This window comes from Marmota flaviventris, chromosome 3 (assembly GCF_047511675.1).
Source record: "Marmota flaviventris isolate mMarFla1 chromosome 3, mMarFla1.hap1, whole genome shotgun sequence".
NCBI classification, from domain to species: Eukaryota; Metazoa; Chordata; class Mammalia; order Rodentia; family Sciuridae; genus Marmota; species Marmota flaviventris.
This window is the reverse complement of record NC_092500.1, coordinates 66,718,146-66,739,180: the sequence shown is the minus strand read 5'-3', so window position 1 is coordinate 66,739,180 and position 21,035 is coordinate 66,718,146. Positions and strand designations below refer to the sequence as shown.

Below are 21,035 nucleotides of genomic sequence, written 5' to 3'. Positions count from 1 at the left end.
GGGGGGGCAGGCGCCGGGTCGGGGGCGCGCGGGGTCCGGGGCGGCGGCGAACGGGCGGCTGCCGCCAGGTCTGTGCCCTGCGCGCTGCCCTGGGCCCCGAGCGCGGGAGCCGCCCACTGCCCCCCCGCGCTAGTCCCGCTGCGGGACGCCCGCCCTCTATATAACGCGCCCCTGGCCGGCCCGCGCCAGGCAGCCAGCCACGGAGTGGGCGCTGGAGAGCGCGCGGCGCCTCGCAGCCAGACCCCTGCCCCCGCCGCCTCCACTGCCCGAACGGCCGCCCCCTGTCGCGGCCTTTGCCGCCGGGCCCCCAAGGCCACCATGAAGACAGAGGTGTGCTCCGTGGCCTTCCTCAAGGCCGTGTTTGCAGAGTTCCTGGCCACCCTCATCTTCGTTTTCTTCGGCCTCGGCTCAGCCCTCAAGTGGCCATCTGCGCTGCCCTCCATTCTGCAGATCTCCATGGCCTTTGGTCTGGCCATAGGCACTATGGCCCAGGCCCTGGGGCCCGTGAGCGGGGGCCACATCAACCCTGCCATCACCCTGGCCCTCTTAATAGGCAACCAGATCTCACTGCTCCGGGCAGTCTTCTACGTGGCAGCCCAGCTGGTGGGTGCCATCGCCGGGGCAGGCATCCTCTATGCGCTGGTGCCGACCAATGCCCGGGGCAACCTGGCAGTCAACGCGGTGAGTGGACAGAGGACTGGGGAAGGATGGACAGGGAACCTGGTGTGTGCTCAGGACCAGGTCTGTGCCCTTTCTTGAAAATGGGTACAACCAGAGGAAGATAGTGCATACTCTTGCCAGAAAGGCCTGGAAGAGAATCTCTGGAGGGACCGCAGCATCCTGATTCACACTCACTTCTCTGCCCCCTCCGCTCCTGTTGCTCCTACCTGGCCCTCTTCTAGGGGCGTACTGCCTCTCCCCTCTACATTTATTCCTTCCACCTCTGAGTTCTCTCCTTCCTCACGGCTTCTTGCCTCTCTTGTCTATCCTTCAGCAGAAGAGTTTTAATGTAATCTCTGGAGATAAATGGGTTGAAATCCTGGGTTTTGGTGATGTTGGCTTCTCTGTTTCCTTTTCCTCAGTCATTATACCAGGATGGTCACACCATAACAGATGTCATGGGGATTACATTTAGGAACCATGGATGTGACCCCCCACCTCCAATGCGTAGTGTCTCTGTTAAATATTTGTTCCCCTTTTCCTCACCCCTGCTCCTGCCCGCTGCTGCCTCCCTACTTCTACAGTCCCAGTTTCAACCCCACTGTCCCATGTAAACTGGGTTCATTAATCAAACACAGAGGAGGATTTTCGTGGCCATTGTCAAGCTGTGAGTCAGCCACACTGGAGAGACGGGTTTGAGGTTGGCACCAACAGCGGGTCAGGCACGGGTAGGAGGCCAGGGGCAGTTTGCAGTAGGCAGACTGGGCAGCTGCCCACAGGAGGGAGGGTAAAAGCTAGCTTGTGGGGGCTGGGGATTGGGCAAAGCCGTTGACAGGACTGAGTCCAAGAAAAGCTCCCCTGACACTCTGCCCTTTGGCCACAGGCCTGAGCTTCAAGCTTCTACATACTGTGAAGTACACAGCCTCTTCAATAAATGGCCCCTCTGAGGCGGCAACTGGGCTTGGCTTCCAGGTGCTCAGGCTCCAGGTGTCTTCAGAGGTCCTGTTCCTCCTGCCCCAGCCCCAGAACCTGAAGGCAGCAGGGGTCCTACCTAACCCAGCACCCCCCCCCCCACCCCACAGATCAACAACAACACAACGCCAGGCCAGGCTGTGGCAGTGGAGCTCATTCTCACCTTCCAGCTGGCACTCTGCATCTTCTCCTCCACTGACTCCCGCCGCACCAGCCCTGTGGGCTCTCCAGCTCTGTCCATTGGCCTGTCTGTCACGCTGGGCCACCTTGTGGGGGTGAGTGGAGCTGACATTTGACTGGGGTGCCACTTGGGGGAGGCACCCAGAAGTACTGGTACCTCAGAATGGCATCCCCTCCAGACTAGTGAGCCCCTAAGTAGAGCTTAGGGCCTAGTCTTGGTGCTGGTGGACTGGCCCTACTGAGCCCCAGACTTGATCCCCCAAACCTTCTCCTGGCTGAGAAAAGATGGGAGCAAGGGGAAGTGTGGTGGGATGGTGGGGACAGGAAATCAAGCCTAAGCAGAGGACAGAAAAGAAAAGAGGGCATGGATAGAGTCCACGGTTAAGCCAACAGCCAAGATCCCTGCAGGGAACAGTCACCAGTCCTAGAAGACTGGAGTTTGAGACCTGGCTAAATCCCTGGACTGCTGTGTGACCCTGGGAAGTCTGGGTTCTATGGGAGTGAATGAGGACCCCGTCTCCTCACTGATGTCCCCATCCATCCAGATCTACTTCACCGGCTGCTCCATGAACCCAGCCCGCTCTTTTGGCCCCGCAGTGGTCATGAATCGGTTCAGCCCCTCACACTGGGTGAGTCTGGGCCTTCTTCTGACTCCTTGGCAACGAGGGCCTGGAAACCTGGCAGTGGCAGTGGAGAACTGAGCAGACTTTCTGGATGCTGTGGGCCCAGAGCTTGGGGGTTGGCCTGGGATCTGTGGCTGGAGAGAAGGGGATGGAGAAGGGAATGGGATGTGGCTAGAAGAAGGGCAGGGTTGGTGTATGTGGCCTGAGCCCCTAGAGACAAGGGGCCAGTGTGTATGTGGGTGTATGAATGTCTGTCCTTCTAGAGAAGGAGATCTGTACTTTCTCTAGAGGTACAGAAGAGATCTGTGTTGATTTCCTCAGAGGATTTTGTTTGTCCCTCTGGGAATCTATATGTCTGTTCTCTCTAATGTTTTATTTATCTGGGCCTGTTGAGGGGTTGGGAGAGTGTTCCTGTGGATCTGTCCATCTAGACAGTCTGTTTGTCACCTCTTTTGTGAGCTCATGGTCACTTTATGAGGAGGGGATAGTTCTGCCCATCCCTGTCTGAGGATCTATTTCTGTTCCCTCTGATGGTTCACTTGTGTCTCTTTGGGGTGGGGTTGGAAGAGATCTGTTCCTCTGGGCATCTGTCTACCTCCTTGGAGAGTCTGTATGTCTGTGATCCACGTCTCTGTCATTGAGGAATAAGATGTTAGTGTATCTGTCCTTAAAGCGCAAGGAGATGGTTCCCTCCAGAGGTCTGGAAGTCTGTATGTCAGTCTCTTCTCAGCACCCATGGATTTGTCCTCTGGTGTGGAAGGTCATGGTCCCTGAGGCCTGGGGCTCAGCCTCTGACCTCTGTCTGTCTCCACTAGGTCTTCTGGGTGGGGCCCATCGTGGGGGCCACCATGGCTGCCATCCTCTACTTCTACCTGCTCTTCCCTACCTCCCTGAGCCGCAGTGATCGTATTGCAGTCATCAAAGGCACCTATGAGCCAGAGAACATCGGAAGAGTATAGAGCTGACCGCCCACTGACCAGCATCAGGCAGGGACAGCCCCTGAACCACAGAAGAAAAAAGAAGAAAACTATGACAACGAAGCTTCCTTCTCTTGACTGGGGAGGAGGTGCCGGCTTCCTGGGCTGCACAGTTAGAGATGGGAGCAGGACCCCATGATCAAATGCTCCGGTGGGGTCAGTGGCTGGGGTCTGGTGGGAACAGGGTCTCTTTGGGACAGGGCAGATTGTGCTGCTGTGGGGTCAGACCTTGGAGATTGTGAGCATAATGCCAAGCTCGCTGACTGCTTCAGGGTCAGGCCAGAAAGCAGAGGCTGCTATCTGCTCCCCACACCTGCAGACCCTCAAGAGCTAGAACCAGGCCTTAGGTGTGGAGAGTGGACCCTCCCCCAAAGCTCCTTAGTAGACTGGTTCATTGAATGCCATCTTATTTATTTCTGATCAAGGATGCACGGGTGAGCTGCTGGTGTTTGGGTTGGGGGCTTCCTAATAAACCAATGATCTCATGTTTTGCCTCCATCTCTCCCCAGAGGCCTCTCAGGATACATTGGTCCCACACCTCTCCTCTTTGTCATCCCATACCCTCTCTATGATCTCCACGGGATACAAAGAGAACCTAAGACAAGTCCTCTGTACAAAGAAGGGAATGCTGAGGCCAGAGGACTACTAGAGGATCAGAGAGATGGGGAAATGGTGGGGAGAGAGTGAAAAGAGGAGACCAAATATAGAAATAGAAATAGAATTAGAGGCCGGCGTGGTGGGGCACACATGTAATCCAGCAGCTCAGGAGGCTGAGGCAGGAGGATCACAAGCCTCCGCAACTTTAGTGAGGCCCTAAGCAACTCAGTGAGACCCTGTCTCTAAATAAAATAGAAAAAATGGCTGGGGATGTGGCTTAGTGATTAAGTACCTCTGGGTTCAATCCCTAGTATCAAAAAGAAATAGGCCAGGAACAAGGAGTAAAGGAAGGGACCCCCTTTGTCCCTCTCCCACTCACCCCTCCTCCCTCAGCCATGTCAAGTCCCTGCCATTTGAGAAGAGTCTGGCACAAGTGTTAGGGTGTGCCAGGCAAGGTGAAGAAGTAAACCAACCACAGACCCTCGAGATGCCAAGGAGGTGACCAACCAGGTTCTGTCATGCAAAGGAGAAACAACCCTGGTATCCCTTCTCTGCCCCTTGCTGTTTCAAAAAGGTGACATTTGGGTACCTGTCTCAGAGGAGCTATCCCATTCCCCATGACATACCAGAAGCTGCTCCTAGCCCAGTCCTTTCCCAGGTCTCTCCAGCCTCCATCTGTCAGTGTTCCCACGGTCTTCCCCTCTGCCCTTACCTGCTCTTGTCCTGAGGCCACTGATATTGCTCAGGAATTCTCCTTAACTTCTCTGAACCTCCATCTCTTAACCTGTGAAATGGGAATAAAAAGGCTTCCCTCATAAGTAGTTGTGGGGATCCAATCAGGTAAAGGGAGTAAGATGCCTGGGACTGGCTGTGAGGAGGAGAGCAGAAGCCACATTTAAATGAGCAGCTCAAGACACAGCTCAGCATCACAGTTAAGAAGGCTGATAACCCGAGTTCAAATCTTGCTGCACAACTTTGGGAAACAAGCTCTCGGAGCTCTAACTTATTTGTAAAATAGAAATACTTTTACCTACCTCATGGGTTGTTGTGAAGAGAAAATGAGACAGTGGGTGGAGGTGAGACGCTGCTGCAAACAAAGCCAGGCACCTCGGCAGGTGCTCATGCAGTAGTGTGAAAAGAAACCAGCAACACACATGCCTCTGCCCTCCTGACAGTGTCTGAATCTGTGCTCCTGCTTCTCTGGTATGGGAACCGCTCCTCTTGGTCTTCAGTTTTGCTTCAGAAGAGGAGGAGCCAGCAGGGCCAGGAGATGTACTAGTAGGGATGGGAAAAGCTACAGACCTGGCTGGTGAGGCACAGACCACCCAGCTTTCCTCCAAACTGGGTTCTAGCAGCTGTGAACAGGAGCCAGTCACTCCTAACGGCTTACTGGCTTCTGGTCAACATCAAGTGGCAGAGAGTGTGTGTGAGAACCTTAGGGTCTTCCTACCCATCACCCCACCCTCAATTCTCAACCTTGGGCCACCTGCCCCAGGCCCAGGGAGCCAGTCCCCAAGTGCAAGATCTTGCCAGCAGGGGGAGACCTCATCCACCGAATCCACAGCCTGCATTTTCTCTTTCCCAAGTCTTGGAGCTGGGCTCTAGGCAGATGAAGAAGGGATGCCAGGTAGAGGGCTCCAGGGACCACCAGGAAGCAGCGTATTCCCAGTCGCCACAACCCCACTACCCAGAAGGAGAGAGGTGCCCTTCGCTAACTGGAAGGCTGGCCCCTTTCTCCAGCCCAGCAATTTATGATCCTTTCTCTGACAGCCCCAAGGGCCAGTGTGATAGTGAACAGTTAATCTACGGGGATATATCCTCAGAGATGGATGGGGCACCCAGTCAGAGGGTCTTGAGCTTCCAGCAGGTGAAGTTTGACCCTGTTGGTGGGGCAGGATCCATATTAGAGCTTTGGGCTGTTAGTGATTAGACCTATTTGACCAGCAGGGGATGCTGTGCTCCTGTGTCTGATCTTCCATAAGCCACTGGGTCTATGGGCTGACAAAGACCTGTGCACCCATGAGCACACACATGCTAAACCTCACATCTCTGGTGCCCTGAGCCAAACACAGACCTTCAGTATTACTTAAGGGGTTGCATCTTCTGTGTGTGTGTGTGTGTGCCCCTTCCCTCAGCACAAACAAGGTCATTCCTGATGTACAGAGCTGTAGCAACCCTCCCCCAACGTTCACTCTCATAGGATCACTTGGAGACCAGACCTATGAGCCTGGCTTCATGTATCCTTGGAGAGGCACACACATGTGTAGTCATATCCAAGCACACACATACTCAGTCCCCTCCTACCTGAAGATGGGACCCAAGAAGAACCTATATTTTCACTAAAAGGCTTCTCCTCACCTTCATCTCCCCAACTCATTTCCCCAGGGGCTGCGAGTTTTCACCAGTGAAAGGTGGACATGGTGATATGATGGAGAGATGGAAGAGGCATAAAGGTGGGCAATGGACAGAGTCTGGCTGTTTAGATAAATGGACAGGAGGAGGGATTGCTGGCAGAATCAGTTCTCTTAACTCCTCTCAGTCTTGGCAACCTCCTCTATCAAGTATGGGTGAGGATATCAGACCTCCCCCTCCCAACTTTAAATGTTTTGTAGGTATTAGTGAGATGCTGCACAAGAAGCCACCTTGATCTTCCTATCATGTCTTTATTCTCTCTCCTCCCCTCTCTCCTGCTCTCCCTATCTTCTCCAAACCCTGAGAGGGTCTCAATCAGAGCTCACAACTACAGGCAGCCTAGTGTAGGGTCTTGACAAGGTCTGGGGGTAGCTGGCAGAGGCAGGCAAAGTCAGAGTTGGAACAGGCCCCAGGTGGATGCCCACCTGCCCTCAGCAGGTATAGGACCTCCTTGACCCAGGTCAGCCATGACCCAAAGAGGCTATAACTGCAGGTCAGCTGGGGGAAAGGGCTACCACTGCACTTCATGTTCTTAGCCTCTAGGGCCCAGAGCATGGGCTCCAGAGTGTCTTGGACCTGCCACAGCAACCAGGACCTTTCTTTACCCTAGCCCAGTCCCCACAGCTGTCTCACTGAAGAGACATTTTGTGATTGGAAACCACTTTCCCAGATATCAGCTCACTTACTCCTACCAACACATGGGGACAGGGGGATTATCATCCCTATTTTATAGGTGGGGATACTGAGGTCACAGAAGCTAAATGATTAGTCAGCAGTACAGGTGGCAATTGCAAAATGCTTTTTTGTTTTATTTTATTTTTGTTTTCTCTGTTTGAGATCAGGTCATGCTGTTTCCCAGAATGGTCTTGAATACATGAGCTTAAGCGATCTTCCCGTCTCAGCCTCCCAGGTAGCTGGAACTAGTCAAGTACCACTGTGCTAGGCTGCACAGTGCTTTTACTTTTCTTATCACAAGCTCTCAACAGATAGGTATCACTTCTGTTTGGTGCCTGTTTTACAGGTATAGAAATGGAGGCTATGACAAATGTGGGGACCTGGTAAGTGTCCAACAAGCCCTCCACTGGCCCTTTTTGAGGGAAGTGAATGGGAGATGGGCCCTTGAGGTACCCTGAGACACCATGGTGCCCCTCATCCATACTCCTTCCTATCTTGGGTGTTTGTTGGATGGCTCCTCTGTGCCAGAAAGGGGCGGAATTCTACACTGGAATAGGAGAGACACTTAGGAAGCAGAGGCCACCGCTGACCCCAGGCTCTGCTCAAGCCTGACTTCTCTATGAAGCTTACCCTGATCGTGCTCAGGGGGGAAACCAGGACAGGCTTCAAAGAGGAATTGTACTTAAGCAAAGTCTTAAAGAAGAGACAAGGAGGAAAGGAATTCCAAACAGTGTGTGGAGGGCTTAAAAGCTCATTTTGGGAAACTTTATAAATGTTTGGCCTAATTGGAGTAAAGGGGGTAGGATGCATGTTGAGAGAGGTCCTTCTTTGCATGTGACAGATGGATTCAGACTTGAACCTGAGGCACTAGGGAGCCACCGAAGGTTTTTGAGCTGAGAAATGATGTGACCAGAGTGGCATTTTGAAATAATCTCTGGCCATAGAGGTGAGTATTATGGAGGGGCATGGTTATATTATAGTCTAAGAGCCCAGGAAGGTTAAATGCAGTAATCCTGAGATAAAAAGAGCCAAACTGAGCCAGTGGCAAATAGGAATAGGAAGAGGTAGCAGATGAGAGAAAGAACCACCAGGAGCCTGGCCACTCAGTTAGAGTTGAAGGAAGAGAAGGTGTCTGGATCATTCCTGGTTCTGGCCTGGTCATCTGAGTGAATGCAGAGCCACTAGGGGGAGATGTAGCAAACAGAGACAGTTGGAGGTGAAATGGGGTGGCACATGGACTTGGAGTTCAGGAGAGAGGCTGGGGCTGGAGGCCATGCTGAGACCACAGTCTATGGAGAGTATGAAGGCCACTTATTCACATGAGGCTCCCCAGGCACCATCTCATTAAGAGTGAGAAAATCAGTGATTCAGGAGCAAAGATCTGGGCATTAAAGTGAGCAAAAGAGGAGCCAGTCAAGAGGCAGAGGTAGGAAGAACCTATAGATGGCTTTGCCTCCTAAACCAGGATACCAGAGGCTTCAAGAGTGAGAGGTGATCAGCAGTGCATGTGCCACATTGGGTCAAAGGGGAGGAAGGCAGAAGAGGTTGCACAGTGGCCTGGCCATGGCAATTTCAGTACAGGATGGGGGTTAGTGTAGTGTGCAAGTGACCCAGGGACATTACAGGTAAGAAGCTAGGGGAGACAAAGGAGTGAAAGCCATAGTTGAGAATGACCAAGAGCAGGCCCCAGTCACTTAAAGGGAGCCAAGACACAAGGAGCCTCTGACGTGGATAAAAAAGAAGGGCACTCATGGGGACCCAGGGCAGCTGTTGGTGAGCCCATGACTGGGAGAGAATGGAAGAAGTTGGCTTGATAGCCTGGCTTTCTAGGTAGGATGGGAGGAACAGGTTGGCACTCTGCTGCAAGACAGCCAGAGTGAGCTAGTATTTGAAGAGTCAGGGAGGTTTGAAGAATGGAAAGGAGAGTCACCTAGGGATGGTGGAAGGATTGCTGAGCATAGCTGCAGCCCCTGCTGAGGTCAGACAGATGGTGGGAGCAATTGGCATGGCTGGCCAGTCTCTCCAGCAGTGCCCAGAAACAAACATGGGGGCAGAGAAGTGTGGAGTGAAGTGAGGATGGAGCCATGCAGCTGGGGTGGGGTGGGGTGGAGAGAACAGGGAGCTGCAAGTAGGGCCCTGGCAAGAACCTGCTCAGGGTGAGATGCCAAGGAGTCGTCCAGCAAGGATAGCTGGAAGAACAGAAGAGGATGGGTGAGGAATTTTACTGGGACTGAAGGAAGAGAGGAGGAAGGTGGAGCTTGTGGACCAGAGTTGGGATGTTTTCCTTGTTATCAGAAGACCTCAGTTCCTGAAAGGACAGGTCTAAAGCTGTAGGAACAACATGCTGAAATGAAACAGACATCAAAGTCATCTGCCTCCAGGAGGCCAAGAAATTTTCATTCACTCACTAATTCAACAAATATTTATCGAGGACCTACTATTGCCAATTTCTGCAAGACACTTATACATAGGGATGAAAAAACTTGGCTCCTGCCCCCTAAATCTCACCACATGGTTGGAAGTGTGTGTGTGTGGTGGGGGGGACAATGTTAACACCACAACACCCTGTGTATATGAAAATGTCTAGGCATGGTGGGAACACACAGAGGGTCCTCACCCAGAAGAGGAGCAAGTGACATGGAAGCTGAGCCTTAGGGATAGTTAGGAGTCACCCAAGCAAAGAGAGTGGCAAGAGCTAAGATGAAGCAAGAGCATCTTGCCAGCAGCGACAGCAGGTGTTCTTCTGGTGGGACCAGAGGGTAAAGGACAGGGCAAGGAGAGGGTCAAGGGGAGGCAGGAGGAGCAGGATCCCAGAGGACCTCGTCAGCTAGGCACAGAGCTTCTAGAGGGATGGGAGGCTTTGCAGGGATTTCAGCAGGGGAGCAGCAGGATCAAATTTGCATTTTGGAAAGATCACTAGGGCTGCAGTGTGGATAATTGATTGGAGCAGAGCAAAGGAGCAGAAGACTGACTAAAGGCTGAAGCAAGGCAAGAAGAGGGCACAGTCATTGTAGGATTCAAAATCAGGACTTTATTCTTTCAGTGGACAGGGAAAGGAGGGAGGGCCAAGGATGCTTCCCAGTTGTCACCAACTGAGCTGGAGAAAAAGGGGAGTGCATGGAGGGGGGATGGTGAGGAACTGATTTTGAGACAAAAATCAGAGGACAAGCAGGTGACCTCTGTGGGCAGGTGGATATGGTCAGGGGCAAGGTCAAAGCAGGTATGGGTATTCTTTCAACAGTTCTTCAGATTCTTCTTAGAGCGGAATACCTTTGTTTATTTTGATATGCTGCTGTGGGTGAAAGGGGAGAGGCTAGGTATGTGTGACCTTAGGGCCACTATAGCCACAAAAGGTTATCCTGCTCGGTATGAGAGAAGAGAGGAATGTTTTGAGTCTTGAGAGGGAGGCAAGCAGGGGGAAGGCAGAGAGCAGCAGAAGTGTGTGAAGGGCCAGTGGAAATTCCCACTGGTAGACAGCAGAGGTGCCCACTGCTGCATGTGGTGATTGGTGCAGCTTGAGTAGCTATGGATAAACCCCTCCTTCATCATCCCCTTCTGTGCCTCCTGGCCCACACCCTTAGGAAAGTTGACTCTACTGACATCTGCATTCTGTGAATGAAGTTTTAAGTGGGAATGGAGGAAAGAGCTCAATTTCACAACTGGGTTTGTGGTGGGGTGCAGAACAGGCTCAACCCATTTGGAGGCAGAGAGGACAGGAGAGCAAAAGCTACTATAAATGTATAAGAATCTCTGAAGCAGGCCTTGGACTTGGGATCTGAGTGATCTTGCTCTGTCTAAACGGGCACTGGGAACCTAACCACAGTTGCCCCTGTGCCCATAGCCCTTAGGCGAGACCTCTGTGGCAGCACAAGTCAGGTGGGTCCTGGGGTGAAAAACCTCCTAGGAAGTTCCAGCTCAGCACCCTGGGACTCCTCCTTATCTGCCTGCCCCCTCCTCTCAGGTGAGCTCAGGGTGGAGCAGGCACGTGAGCACCACCCCTCATTCCACCCTGGCACTTTCCACACACCCAGACATAACTCCACCTGCAGGCTCCCTGCCAGTCTGACCAGCTCAGTCCTTGGGACAGCAGCGTGGTGGAGGAGTGCAGTGGGGTGCTGAAGTCTCAGAGAGTGAGACAGCTAGAGTCACACAGAGACAAGAGACCAGGGGAGACAGAAGAGAACAGAGACAAGAGGAATAGAAGAGAAGCCCCTCGAGAAAAAGAGGTGACACCAAGGCACAAGACATCAGAGCATGGAACCAGGGGTGTGCAACAGGGCTAACATGCTGGTGTGTAGGCTTTGGAAGGCTGTTAGTCGAGCACTGTTTGCTGAGTTCCTGGCCACTGGGCTGTATGTATTCTTTGGCGTGGGCTCGGTCCTGCAATGGCCCTCTGCACTTCCCTCGGTGCTGCAAATTGCCATCACCTTCAACCTGGCCACAGCCACAGCTGTGCAGGTCACCTGGAAGGCCAGTGGAGCCCATGCTAACCCTGCTGTGACACTGGCCTTCCTTGTGGGCTCCCACATTTCTCTGCCCCGGGCTGTGGCCTATGTAGCTGCCCAGCTGGCAGGGGCTACTGTGGGGGCTGCTCTGCTGTATGGGGTCACTCCAGGGGACATCCGAGGGACCCTTGGAATCAACATGGTAGGTGCAAGGAGGGGCTTGGGCAGAGGGTACCCATAGAGCCAGAAGGAGAGAGTTGAAACAGTTGGTAAAAGTGAAGGGCTAGACCCAAACAGAAGGAAGGGAGAAGGAAACAATTAGGCCATGTGCTCACACCTGCTCTGAGCTGGGCCCTGGGACCCAGAGAAATCAGACTTTGGTCTTCATCTAGGCAGAATGGGATTGTGGTATGAGGAACAGAAGGAGAAGGGAGAAGCCACACAAAGGGGGACCAGACGTCTAAGGGTAGATGTAGCCAAGGGAGAGCTGAGGCTGTGGGTAGAACAAGCAGCCCCTGTACACGTTCTTTTTCCTCCTTAAGCTCCACCCTGTGTCTTTTGCTCTTCCATTTTCCCCAAGTTCCTCCCTGTCCAACACCCTGAAGCCTGCCTCACTTCCCACACCCCATTCTCCCAATCACTTTTGTTCCACCTGCTTCCTCAAATTCTCCTTCTACTCCTACCCACTGGTCTACTCCCATTCTGCTCTAAAACATGCATCCCCAGCATCTCAAGCCTTCCCTTTCCTCCCAGTCCTGAATGCCTGTGCTCCCTCCTAAACCATTGGCCCCAACCAACTGGTGGGGTGCGAGAGGTGCCACTCACCTCTGCATGAAGCAAGTATCCAGGGATTCTATGATCCCACTGCACAGATCTCCTTAGCTCCTAGAGCTGGGTGCGTGAGGTGTCACCCCCTACAACTGAGGAGGAGACAAGCCCAGAGGGGTTCACTGTCCTGTGGGCAGAGCCCAGGTGCACTCAGTGTAATCCCCTCTGCCAAGGTCCATAACAGCTCCTCAACTGGCCAAGCGGTGACAGTGGAGGTGATTCTGACCCTGCAGCTGGTGCTCTGTATCTTTGCTTCCATGGACAACCGTCAGGCGTTGGGCTCCCCGGCTGCCATGATTGGGACCTCTGTGGCATTGGGCCACCTCATTGGGGTAAGGGACAAAGAGGATATCATATGCATGCACACATTGAGTCCTTCTTTGGGGAAGTTACAGGGCCCTGAAGGCCAGGAAGTCTCTCCCCTGGAGCCTTCATGTCTTGGAACCAAGGCAATGTCTGGTATTACAAGTTGATGATATAGCCCAGAAAAATTAGGCTGGGGGTGGGGTCTCTGAGCCAGGGCAGAGGGAACTGTCCTTTACCAAGCTGCCTCAAGCCCCCTCATACCCTGACTGAGCACTTGCTGCTCCCCAGGTCTACTTCACTGGCTGCTCCATGAACCCAGCCCGTTCATTTGGTCCTGCTGTCATCATTGGGAAGTTCACAGTCCACTGGGTGAGACCTTCTGCTGGGACCCATGGGGAAGGGAGAGAAGGCCTGAGCAGAGGCCATAGAGATGATAGGACCCCAGAGTGAGATAAGGGCCCCCCATCAGGTCATTTAGAGTGGGTGTGAAGGTTTCCCTAAACTTGGAAGGCCAGGGTGAGTATTTGGTTTGTACTTCGTCTCTTTCCAGATCCAACAGCCTGAAGCACCTAGTGAACTAGCGAGAAATGGACCAGAGCAGGAGCTGCAGTCTTGGCCCATGCTTTATGTTCTGACTGTTTCCTTCTTTACTTTTTCCAGCTGGACCAATTTTCAAACTTGAATAAAGAAAAAGACAAACAGAAATAGACACACCAGCAGAGACAGAAACAGCAATAGCCAGAACTTGGCTAAAACGGGGGAGTGAGAGGAAAGAGGCAGGAGTGGATGAGGAGATTGGTCACCACCCCTAACCATGGCTGCATAGCCTGGGCCTGTCTCCTTGAAAGCAAGGTTCCCTCAACTCATGGGCTCAGGAGGCAGGATTTGTGGTTCTCAATTTACTCTCGTAGGCAGAGTTCTGGTAGGCCAAATCAGCACTAGAAAAGTAGGCGAGGTCTGAAAGCTACCCTATGATCCTGATAGCTCACAGATGGGTACGCACTTTTGTCTCCTCAGATCTTCTGGGTGGGACCCCTGACAGGGGCTGTTCTGGCTTCACTGATCTACAACTTTATCCTGTTCCCTGACACCAAGACCCTGGCTGAGCGACTGGCCATCCTCATGGGCACCACAGAAGTGGAGAAAGTAGGGGTGGAACCCCAGAAGAAAGAATCCCGGTCCAGTTCAGGGGATGCTGAAGTGAGTATGAGACAGGCCTTGGCCCCTCAGGCTTCAGAAAGGAGCCCTGCAGTAGGGCAGCTTGTCTCCTATACCTTGACATGAGGCTTTCCTGGTGGGTAGATTGTAAGGGGGGTCAGGAGGTTTGGTCTCTTCCTAACAGGGTAAACCAGGGATGGGGGGGGGGGTGCCAATCACTACCTCTGGCATTACATTTCTTTCTTTCTTTCTTTTTCAAGATGGGATCTAACTATGCTGCCCAGGCTGGCCTTGAACTCGCAATCCTCCCATCTCAGCCTCCCGAGTAGCTGGGATTACTGGTGTGCATCACCATGCCTGGCCACCACATTTATAGACAGAATCTGGGAGCAAATCTTTCCAATTCCCTCCCCTAGGCCTTCTCCATCTCTTAATGGGACAGAGCAGTGGGAGGGAGAGGACTTTATGAAAGCCTCCCCTTCTCTTACCCAGCTGGACCTCAGTGGGACTCCTGAGTCTCCATATTCCTATCTTAAGGAAGAAGAACTGGAGATCAGACAGCCCTTCTGTCCAGACTCTCACCAGGGGACCTCAGGGAGCCTTTGGGGAGGAGGGGATAGGCTTCTAGGAAGAACTGGGCCCTTGAGAAAGCCTCTCAGCTCCTCAAAGGAATTTCTCTGTCACTAGGTGTGGTTTGGAGGCTATGATTCCCCTATGTCTGACTGGGGGCTTGCTGAAGACAGATTACCCTGGAAGGTCCCCAGCCTTGGGAAGAGTTGTCATATTGAGGAATCTTTCCTCTGGCTGGCAAAGGGACAGGATATAAGAAGGGAGCTCTAGGCCAGACCAACCTGACTCAGACCATGATCTCCCTAGGAGTTTGCCTAACCTTCTACTCCTCAGCCCATCACAGGACCCATCCTGACAGGAGAAGCCCTCATTCCTGCCCTCAGTTCATGACCTGGGCCAAAAGAAGCCTCATTCTCAGTATCCAGGATCCCTAAAAAAGCTGTTGAATAAGTCCTAGGGACTGTGGAAACAGGAATCACTCAGAACCAAAAACTCAAGGTTCAGTACCTCTGAAAGACTATTGGAGGCTGAACTGGTTTGCCAAAGTTTAAAGGTTGTTAAAAATTTACTAAGCCCATAACTTGGGGTACAATCTGGCTTTCAGATTCTCCAGCTATAAAATGGGCACAAATCCTCCCCATGGTCTGCTATGAAAATAAGAGGTTAGAAAATGCTTTTGGAAGTTAAAATGCTAGAAAAACAATCCCAATAAATGATGATTATTATTGCTTTACTGTAATTACTGGGTTTGAACACAATTGCTGTTGGTAATCAGAGGGAGGAGGGAAGAAGGGAGAGGGAGATGATTAAGAGGGAGGAAAGAGCAGATTTTGCTTCTCTTTCATTGGCTCTACTTATCAGGGCCCTGCCTCCTCTCTTGGGCCTGCTGACCTGGAAACTTTGTGGGTGTAGGGGACTAGGGGAGGAACTCTGAATGAAGACACAAGCCAATAAATGTCAGTTCTTCTCATCTCTATGGCGCCCATCACCATGGTACCCCGAGATGTAGCAACCAAATCCATAAAAAATGTCTTTTTCCATGATGTTTCTCGAGGGGCTGGGGATGGGCTAAATTCTTCTGAACCTGTCTATGACCTGTGCAATAACAGAGTCCCTGAGGCCTGTAGCCCCAGAAGCCTTGCTCAGTGTTCTGTACGATTTTCAGTGCACAGTACTGTTTTCATCACTCCCAGCTGGTTCCACTCATCTATCCTCATGGTCTCTCAGAGCCCAGGGCTTCCTGTGCCCTTTTATGAGCAGGGACAGCCGTGTATCTATGTGTGTATGCATGTGTGTGTGTGTGTGTGTGTGTGTGTGTACAGAGGATGTTATTGACTTGCTAAAGGTCACCTGGCTCAGTTGCATAGACCCCTAAGGTCTCCCTAGCTCCCAGCTTAGAATTTTCCAAAATAGAGCTCTGGGGGGCTTATACAAACTGCAGCACAGGAAAGAAGGAGGGGAACAAGAGGGTTGAAGGGAGACAGGGAGGGTGTTCCTGCAGTAGGCTCTTAAGCTCCTTGACAAATTACTTCTGTGTCCTGAGAGCCAAGAACACACTGGGTGCTCAATAAAAGTTTGATGAATGAATGACTGAGGCTGGGCAGCTGGGGAAGGAGAGGAGGCAGTAATTGATCAAGAGGAGGAAAATTCAGAGGAGTTACAGCTCCAAATGAGCCAAAATGACAGCATCAGAGAAGCCTCTACTTCTAGGCAGGAGTTGGGAAAAGGCACATAGCCAAGGGTTTGAGACCCACCATGGTCTCAATGGTGGAGACCCACCATTCCAGTCTTCCCTCCCTGTCCCAGAACTTACAGGCCCAAAAGGTAAGAATGGTTGCCTGAAGGGAAAATTGGGGGCTGCTTTCACTGATAGTTCCTGAGCACTGTTTTCTGTCAGGATAGTCTAGAGCAGAAGATAAGTAAGCTTCCTGAGAAGTGAGGAATTAGGTTAGAAGCTGAAGAGCATTGAAGGTTAGATGCAGAAGTAACCAAAGGTTAGCTTCTCCTTCTCAGGAGTTCTTTAATAGGGCAGCAGGCCATCTGTTTGGATGAGGGAAGGGCTGGCCTCTAAGATTCCAGCTGGGGAAGCAGGCTTCACCACCACAGCCGCAGGCCTGGGTCGGAGGTGGGGTCCTGGGGAGAACTGAGACCCAACCTGGAGGCCCTTGGTGTGCTTTGCCTTCCTTCTGCTTGTGGGGGAAGCTTTTAATTAATGGTGTGTAATCTGATCTGGCCCTTCTCCCTGCTGAGCGCTGCCTTCAATCAGTGGAGCCATCTGCAATTGCAATTCATAATTCTCCCGAAAGGGAGGGGGACTCGGGATGGGTGCCTTGGTGATTAATACAATTAGCCTTTTATGTTGATGATTGCCTTAGCAGGAGCAGATGATGTTAACTCACAGCTTAGGTGGTCGCTTCCGATTGGCTGGCAGGAAGCCCCTGGCTGCTGCAGCCCCCACTGTTGGTCTTTAACCTGCTACCTCCAGGTATAAAGGTGACAGGCCTAATGTGGGACCAAACTGCAAGGGGGAAAAGCCCAGGAAAGGGCCAGGATCTGAGATCCATTTAGTCCCCTAGGCCTGAGGAAAAAGAAGGATCAACACAATGATCCACAGATTTTCAGTTTCCAAATAAAATCACTTTGACCTAAAGGATTCTGTATACCAAGGTTAAAAGAAAAGGCATCATAGTGTAGAGAGGAGGCTGGAGGAGTTTTAATGCAGGCTCAGGCACTTGCTAGCTGTGACTTGAGTAATTTACATAAGAATTCTGAGCCTCACTTTCCTCATCTGGAAAATGGGTGTACTTAAAAGGCTGTTGGGCCAGGTGCAGTGATAGATGCATGCCTGTAATCCCAGTGGCTTTGGAGGCTGAGGCAGGAGGATAGAGAGTTCAAAGACGGCCTCAGCAACAGTGATATGCTTAGCAACTCAGTGAGACCCTGTCTCTAAATAAAATACAAAATAGGGCTGGGGATGTAGCTCAGTGGTTAAGCACCCCTGAGTTCAATCCCAGGTACCAAAAAAAAAGAGCCTGTTGGAAGAGCTATATGAGATGTTTAGCACCATGTCTAACATAGGCAGATCTCAGTCAGGGCTAGCTAATTTTACCATCATCCTCATAGTAGATTCCATTTCAGTTACCATGAGTAAGGCTGTTTCTCTCATGAGGCTCAGGTGAGGTGGAATCCCAGGGGAAAGAGGAGTCAAGAGTCAAACACAATAAAGGTCTTCTCAGAACAGAGAAGTGGAGCACTGGAGTGATCATACTGTGAAAGTTGGTTTGGAGTGGTTTCAAGAAATGAGGGTGAGGGAAGCTAGGTAGGGTAGTAAATAGATGAAAAAAAGCAAGGCTTTGAAGATTTGGAATTTCATTTGAAAAGCTAAGTAAACAAAAAGGGAGCCAGCCACGTCATAGCTGAGGCTTGAGGTGTAGCACAGACCAAAATCATCATGATCTATAATGAGGTCAAGTGATGTGGAACAAGTTGATTGGGATTTTGATGGGAGGCTCCACTGGGTCAGGAGAGGGGGATCTCCCCAGTCTCTCTGGTCCCACAATACTGTTCCCTGTGACCTGGAGCAGCACTAGGAAGTACAGGCAACAGGCCCAAAGAGAAAAGAGCTTAATATTAACAGAGATTTCTAACCTGCAGCTTATTGTCAGCCCCCGGCAATGTCAGAGGAAGATAGAGAGGAAGAGGTTAAGAGCTAATCAAGATGAAGCATCTGGCCAAGCTGTGGCCACTCTGGGCAGCTGTGGCAGGGGGTCAGCACAGCCAAGACATGTAATCATTTCTCAGGGAGAGAGACACTAAGGCGCAGTCACATATTTAGCAAAAACTGGGGAGGCAAGGCATGGATAGTGAAGGGGGTTTACAGGAGTCCTGTGGCACTAATTAATAGGATACAGTTAATGGGTAGAACAAGGGAAAATTAAAAACAATGTTTTAGAGCTCCGATTTAGGTGGACAAAGGGGCAGTGATTGCCAAAGCTGGAGGGGAAGGAGGCCAGAGGCAGGGGGCAGGGACCAGTAAACTCACACCTACCCCCATGGACAGATGAAACAAGGCCCAACCAGCCAGGGCCCAGTCTTCAGTGAGAAAAAAGGCCAGGATAGCAGTCAGCAGTGTCTGATTATGGAGCAACAGGAGGGATGTGCACCCTCTGGCTGGGGATTTCATACTGAATTCCAGCTTTATGTCACGACCTTTGAGGCTCTCGTCCTGCAGCTCCCTCCTTCCTCTGAGCTCCGATACACTTCCTGCCAACATCTACCCTGGCACTGAACACCTTTCTTCATAATTATTTGAAGACCTTCCATTACCTGAACAGGAAGACCTTCTTAAACATATTTTTAATCTAATTCCAATTTTAAGACAACAGGTTTCCTCAATTTAATATCTATCTTGTAAAATAGGCTTCCTTTTTTTGTAGGTCTCCAAATGGTGGCCTTACATGTTCAAGGGAGGAAAGGCCTTCCTGATATTCTGGATTTGGTAAACAATGAACACCTGCCCCCTGCCAAACATAATACTTAACAATTCTAGCCTCTTCTGCTAAAGTACTCTGACCTCCACCAGGATGTACTCCAATAGTGACCCACAATGGCATTTTCCCTCCCCTGTAATGGCTATGAGAGTCATGACTGGTACAGATTGATCCTTTTCTACACATTACTTATCTTTGAACTGAGCCTTAGTTTCTCTGCTTTTCCTATAACAGCTTCCCTCGGGCCTAAGGAAACACCTTGTTTTTTTATTTGTTTTGTGTTACTGGGGACTGAATCCAGGGCCTTGCACCATGCTAAGAAGCACGAGCTCTACCACTAGAACTCCCTGTTTTAATGTCTCTTTGAGCACAGCAAATTAGCAGGTTACCTGTCGTGCACATTTGGTCCAACCAACAGCCAATCTCACATGAACAGCTAACACTTTCAACCCAAATAACAATGATTATAAGAGGACATACCACTATCTTCTGAATGACTAAGAAAGAACACTGTACTATGTTTATAAGAAACCACGGATTTTAAGATATCCCAAGTCTCCGAGATATTATCAATACATTTTTAAAGCACATCTTGTAATCAATGAGTGATCATTTCTCCTTCAAATCTTGGCTCTTGGATTTAGTAAAAAGAGGAATGGAAGACCAAAGTGGAGACTATATTGGAGGGCCTCTTACTCTGCACATCTGTTGCTATACCAGCTTTTAGGTACCCAGACTATGCCTCAGAGTAAATAACTCCTATCCCTCAGTGCCAGGGAGTCTACTGAAGGGAACTCCACTTTTTTCACAGAGGCAACACAAAACACAAACCACACTAATCTGGGACCACAATTTGAGAGATAATAACCTAGCACTCTAACACCATTATCCAACCACTTCCCACCTCACTAGGTTATCTTCCCCAGAGCTATGTCATGAGAAGATGCAGAGATTAGTCGGGCTAAGACAGCTCCGTTAAGCTGCCGACTGCAGGCGGTTCCCGTTAAAGCAAAGCAGCTGGAAAGGGCTTAGCCCTTTAATGCCAGCAGCTGTATTTCCACAGTGTGACTGCTCTGCCCAGGGGCTGGACGATGTCCAGAAGCATCAGGCGTTTAGCCCCAGTCAATGTACATTAACCCAGGAGGAGAGAGCAGCCAGCTAGCTCCCTGGGAGGAGGGGCACCTCGGCCCCTAAGCTTTGCTTTCCAATAAGGAAGAAAAATCCTAGCCCTGTTGTTGTCTCTCTTGCTACTAAAATCTGGAAAGACTGTATCATCTCATAGGCAGAGCTTTCTCTGTGGTAGGAGCAACCCCATTTTAAAAGCTCACCTCAGGACAGAAGTCACTTGTTAGTTTTGACAACAAAAAGACTTTAGGCCATTAACCACACAGACTCATTCTCTTTTTTAAGCTGATTTCCCCCCCTCTGAGATCTGACGTATTCTTCTGATCCCAGGTATGCACATGTGTGGACAAAACAGACTGATACCTCTTCTTGGAGAGCACTGGGCCCTAGGGTTGATGAGGGAGAAAGCTAAACAGCCCTCAGAAAGACCTGGCACAGAGTAGGTTGCTGAAGAGAGATCACTAGAAGACTTCTTACTCAAAGCCAGATGGTGAACATGAGACAGGGTGAGAGCTAATGCCACTCAGGGGGAAGCCAATAAGCTAATCTGCTGACATGTTCCTTGAAGCAAGCTGATGACTTGGCTCAGAGACTTGTCTGTCCCTGGCTTTGAGCTTCAGAGCCCACAGGCCACTCATGGGTGGCCTGAGAATAGACAGCCACTAGGAACAACCTCAAGTACTCATATCTTTCACACAGCAAATAGTGCAGAACACCAAGTCCAGGTCCTCCATTCTGCCAAGCAGTAACCCCACTTGAAAATTCCGTCCCAAATTCTCTCCCCAGCAGCCTGGGCCTCCCTGCTCTTCCTGGGCCATCTGTTGAGAGTACATAACCATATCTACATATAGCCCTCTCAGTGGAATCTTAGCCCTAGTTTGTGTGTGACATACAAAAGTTCTTATAATAATGGGGAGAACTCCCTAAATGATCATCTGCTAGTTTTGCTCATTTTATATTTGATCACTTTGCAAACACACACCCTTCCTTGAATGGGATACAGATAACACTGGGCCT

The 21,035-nt window shown here is 50.9% G+C and overlaps 2 protein-coding genes across 2 annotated transcripts; both read left to right on the top strand.

Annotated features, from left to right (window-relative positions):
• The first annotated feature begins 318 nt into the window (after positions 1–318).
• On the top strand, positions 319–3,394 carry Aqp5 (aquaporin 5). Its single transcript, XM_027949713.2, has 4 exons — positions 319–681; positions 1,743–1,907; positions 2,358–2,441; positions 3,251–3,394. The coding sequence occupies exons 1-4, from the start codon at positions 319–321 to the stop codon at positions 3,392–3,394; spliced, it is 756 nt and encodes a 251-aa protein (XP_027805514.2).
• A 7,956-nt stretch (positions 3,395–11,350) lies between these two features.
• Positions 11,351–13,959, top strand: Aqp6 (aquaporin 6). The gene is made up of 4 exons (XM_027949712.1): positions 11,351–11,743; positions 12,543–12,701; positions 12,964–13,044; positions 13,693–13,959. The coding sequence occupies exons 1-4, from the start codon at positions 11,351–11,353 to the stop codon at positions 13,957–13,959; spliced, it is 900 nt and encodes a 299-aa protein (XP_027805513.1).
• Positions 13,960–21,035: the final 7,076 nt, after the last annotated feature.